The sequence below is a fragment of the Babylonia areolata genome, chromosome 5, assembly GCF_041734735.1.
Source record: "Babylonia areolata isolate BAREFJ2019XMU chromosome 5, ASM4173473v1, whole genome shotgun sequence".
Classification (NCBI taxonomy): domain Eukaryota; kingdom Metazoa; phylum Mollusca; class Gastropoda; order Neogastropoda; family Buccinidae; genus Babylonia; species Babylonia areolata.
In genome coordinates, this window is record NC_134880.1 from 8,587,237 (window position 1) to 8,592,236 (window position 5,000).

The window sequence follows — 5,000 nt, forward strand, 5'->3', positions numbered from 1 at the left end:
CCACAACTACATGCATGTATATGAATGTGTATTGTGTGTGCGTGTGTTTATGTAAGTATGTGCCTGCCTATGTGTGTGTATGTGTTAGGGTAGCTGTTAGATACACATGTATGTTAAAATGTATGTATGCAGTGTGTGTGTGCGTGCGTGCGTGCGTGCGTGCCTGTGTGTGTGTGTGTGTGTGTGGTCACATTTTGGTGTGTGTATGTAACATAGATATAATGTTTTATGTTATCAAAAGCGTTTTTGTAAAGCACCTAGAGCAGATTTCTGGATAGTGTGCTATATAAGTATCCATTATTATTATTATTACTAATGATACTTATGAGAGAGAGAGAGAGAGATGCAGAGACGGAGAGAGACATACAGACAAGAGACAGACAGACATACACAGAGACAGATAGTCAGACAGACAGACAGTGACAGACAGAGGCAGAGAGAGACAGACAGATAGACAGTCAGACAGACAGAGACAGAGACAACAGAGAGACACACAGAGAGAGACAGAGAGAGAGACACAGAGAGAGACACAGAGAGAGACACAGAGAGAGACAGACAAACAGAGAAAGAGATGCAGGCAAAGAGGCACACAGAGAGAGACAGAGACAGAGAGAGAGAGAGGAGAAGGAAGGCGGAAGAAAAAGAAACGGAAGTTTTAGGAGAGAACGAAGAAGAATGATGGAGGGGGTAAAAGGGGTGGGGTGGGGAGGGGAAAAAGAGTGCGGAACAAGGTAAGAGTGGAGGGAGAAGGAATGTGGGGGGGCGGGGGGGGGGAGAGGGAAGGAGGAGGAGGGGGAGAGAGGAGAGTGAGAGGGGGGAGAGAGAGAGGAGGGAGAGAGAGGGGGGAGAGGGAGAGAGAGAGGGGAGAGAGAGAGTGAGGGAGAGAGAGGGGAGAGAGGAGAAAGGGGGGGAGAGAGAGGGAGGGAGGAAGAGAGGAGACATAGGGAGGAACAAGGTAAGAGTGGAGGGAGAAGGAATGTGGTGGGGGTGGGGGGGATAGGGAGATGGAAGGAGGAGGGGGGGGGTACTTTTTCGTGAAGGAGGGCAGGGAAGTTGCGTGGGGTAGAAGACTTTTTGGGGGGTGGGGGGTGGGGGAGGGCGAGTGGGTTGATGACTCGTGGAGAGAGAGAGGGGGGGGGAGAGAGAGAGAGGAGGGAGAGAGAGAGGGGAGAGAGAGAGTGAGGGAGAGAGAGGGGAGAGAGAGAGAGGAGAAAGAGAGGGGAGAGAGAGAAGAGAGAGAGGGGGGGGAGAGAGAGGGAGGGAGAGAGAGAGGAGAGAGAGGGAGGAGAGAGGGGAGGGAGGGGGAGAGAGAGGAGAGAGAGGGAGGAGAGAGGGGGGAGAAAGGGAGGGAGAGCCCGGAGACGAGAGAGAGGGGGAGAGAGAGAGAAAGGAGAAAAAGAGGGGGAGATAGGAGAGAGAGAGAGGGGGGAGAGGGAGAGGGAGAGAGAGGAGAGAGGGGGGAGAAAGAGAGGAGAGAGATTGGGGAGAGAGGAGAGAGAGGGATTGGAGAGAGAGAGAGAGAGGGAGAAAGAGATGGAGGGAGAGGGAGAGGAAAGAAGGGGAGAGGGAGAGGCTAGAGAGAGGGGGAGAGAGAGAGGGGAGAGATGGGGGAGATAGAGGGGGGAGAGAGAAGGGGGAGAGAGAGGGGACTGAGAGAGAGGGGGGAGAGAGAGGGGGAGAGAAAGAAAGAGAGAGAGAGAGATACAGCTTGGATGCACCTGCAGAAGTGTTCCAGCGCGCAGAAACACACACACACACACACACACACACACACACACACACACACACACACACACACACACACACACACACACGCTGTGCGTGACAAGAGAGTAGCACCGTTGTGACAGTGGACGGGGCTTTACCATATAAGGCCTGGTGCGGGGAGGAGGGAGGGGGTGGGGGGTGGCAGGGCACAGCACAGGACAGGACAGGACAGGACGACCCACATGAGCCCCGCCCTCCCTAAAGGATCTCCCCTAAATACTACTACACGCACAATCCCAGGAGGGCCGTCTTCACTCTTTGGCCAGACCACCCGTTGCAAAAAAGCTGCCTGGTTCCACCCCCTCACCACCACCACCACGATCACCACCACCACCGAAGCCAAGACCTTACTTGCCCACCACACAGCACACACACACACACACACACACATGCGCAGTCCTGATAAGTTTCTGTGCCAAAGACACTGCAAAAAGTTCCTGTCCATTTTTTTCCCACCAACGAACCAGACGAAGCTACCGACACAGACACCCACACACAAGACGGAGGACGGACGGTTTTGAAATATGTGGAGGAAGTTTTTCGTTGTCGCAAGTAAGTATTCGTTATTTCGTTGTGTTGGTAGCTGTTCTGAGAATCCTCTCAGGGTTTGTCTTTGTTTGTTTGTTTGTGTTTGTTGATGTTATTTCGTTTGGGGATTCATGTTTTATGCATTGGCTGTGAAGACCTTGAAGACCAGGGCGTTCGGTTTATGAGTTGATCATGCTCTGTTTTTGTTTTTGTTTTTTGTTTTTTTGTTTGTTGTTGTTGTTGTTTTGTGTTGTTGTTGTTTTTTTTTTGGGGGGGGGTTGTTTTGGGGTTGTTGTTTTTTTGTTTGTTTGTTTGTTTTTGTTGTTGTTGTTGTTGCTGTTTGTTGTTGATGTTGGGGTTTTTTTTGTTGTTTGCTGTCGGGTGGCTTTTTTAGGTTTTGGGTTGTTATTTGGTTGGGGTTTTAAAAAAAAAATTAGCAGGTGTGGTGTAGATGCAATATAGTAGGCTATGCTTATAATTATAGTCAAAATAATGTTTCTTAATTCTTTCTGTTTTTACATTAAGAATACCAGTTATTACCTGCAGTGTGTGGATGTATGTATGAAACGGTGTATGTGATATATATTTCTTTTTTTTTATTTACATTTGTGTCTTCGTAATATTCGTAAAAGCTGTTGTTGACTTTTACAGTTATGGTCCCCTATGTTTACTTGTCTATGTTGTGATAATGCACCAGACCAAACTTCTCCAGTTGGAGATAATAAAGTTATTCTTTTTCTTATTCTTATTATTTGGATCAGCACCATTGCTTTGACGCCTCTTTTGAAACTATCTGAAGCTGTCGAGATAATGGTTCAGCGACAGTTTTAAGCAAAGCCAATTGATTTTTTTTCTTTCTTTTCCTGATTTCTTCTTCTTTATATGTGTATATATATATATATATATATATATATATATATATATATATATATATATATATATATATATATATATATATATATATATATATAGGTGTGTGTGTGTGTGTGTGTGTCCCGGGTTCTTTTTACTGATGGCCCTTAGTAAGTGTTATAATCATCGCGTTTGTTTCAAAGATTTTTTTTTTTTAATTGACGACTCACTTTCATTTTTACCAGTCCGCAAGGGTGACATAAATTAACTCTTTCCATACGAACGGCGAAAGAGACGACGTTAACAGCGTTTCACCCCAGTTACCATCATCAAAATATTGCAAGCGGAAGGCTCTTATACTGAAGACGTGAATGTTGACAAAGAATACCACAATTCTGACGACGAAATCTAAAGGTTGGGTCATTCAGACACACCCACTGGACATCCGAGGGGTCTGTGTAGAGGAGAAGAGAGGACTGGCCGTACTGAGTGAGTTAATGTTTTCGTGGTTACCAGAACAGCTTTACTGGGCCTCAACTGGAAACACACACTGTCTCAGTGGATTGCCACAGGAGGGTTTCTTTGTTGCTCACAGAATTGCTCTTTGATCGGCATGAAGCAATCCTCAGAATTATCTTTTCTCCATATGTTTGATATCTACGAACTAAAATAGAACAAAACATAGCCGATTACACTTACTGTTGCGATTTGTTTTCTTTTTTTGTGCACATGTGGTGTAGCGTATATGGATCAGTCCGCATGATTTAACGCTAATTGTAGCAACAGCAGCAGCAGTAGTAGCTGTAGTAGTAGTGGTAGTAGAAGCAGCAGTAGTAGTAGTTCAGTTACCATTGCTGTTAGCATTGCTATCGCTACTGCTATTACTATTATTAGTATCACTGTTATAAATGTCGTGTTTGATTGTCTGATGTATGTTGGACGTCCAAGAAGAAGAAAAAAAAAAGAAAGAAAGAAAGAAAGGGAAAGAATAGAAACTCCACGGCCACTCCAGTTGTGCTCCTCCAAGATACCATCTGTGTGGGTAAAGTGCTAGTATATTTTATATATGATAGTCAGTCGTGTCCGACTATGACCATCAGAACAGCAGAGGAGGCAACTGCTGTCCCAACTATCTGGGCCAGAATTTGATTATATAGTGGAGAGTGTCTTGCCCAAGTTACATCCCCACTCTCTCGGCCAAGAGGGTTTTAGGACAGTCGGCGTTGGGATGGTTCCCAAAAGCCAACTAGCCCACAAGGCTGCAGCACTAGGAGCCAGTGCAAGTTTGCCTCATAGTTTGAGAGTCATTGTCCTTCACAAAAGACTAAGCTGTAAATGGTTTCCCATTGACTGGAGAAACCATTGATAATACAGCTCTCACTTTGCTGTTGGCCCAAATGTAAACTTGTAAACTTATGTCAATCTGTGATATAAGCCTAGTGTTGGGCCTTAGTGCTAGTATATATAAATGACATAATTACAGATATTGAATCTGTTATAAAAATATAAAAATTAAAAAAACTTTTTGCTGATGACACTAGTTTATATTTAGCATTTTCAGATCCATATATTAGAGCAGAAATAATTAACTCTGATCTGAAGAGAATCGTGGAGTGGGCAAATAGATGGAAAGTAAAATTCAATGAAGGAAAAACAGACCTGCTTAATATACTCCGTGTTAATCAACAAGCCTTACACTTGGTATTCAATGAGAACATCCTTCAAAATGTCAGTACGCATAAACACATTGGCGACATTTTACAAGATAATTGTAAATGGGGGGGAACATATAAACAGTATTGCCAATAAGGTAAGAATGCTGATTTCTTGCTTGAAATATTATAAATATAAAT

General features: G+C 44.4%; 1 protein-coding gene across 5 annotated transcripts in view; it reads left to right on the forward strand.

The window, feature by feature from the left end:
- Positions 1-2,017: 2,017 nt before the first annotated feature.
- LOC143281911 (uncharacterized) overlaps positions 2,018-5,000 on the forward strand; it is a 36,125-nt gene continuing 33,142 nt past the window's right edge. For 4 of the 5 annotated variants that reach the window (XR_013055194.1, XR_013055193.1, XM_076587204.1 and 1 more), the window contains exon 1: positions 2,018-2,319. Coding sequence is in view for 3 of the 5 variants with exons in the window: in XM_076587204.1 (XP_076443319.1) it covers positions 2,292-2,319 (28 nt within the window). In the remaining 2 variants the exon portion in view is untranslated. The remainder of the gene's footprint in view (positions 2,320-5,000) is intronic. The other variant, XM_076587205.1, reaches the window with a different exon arrangement.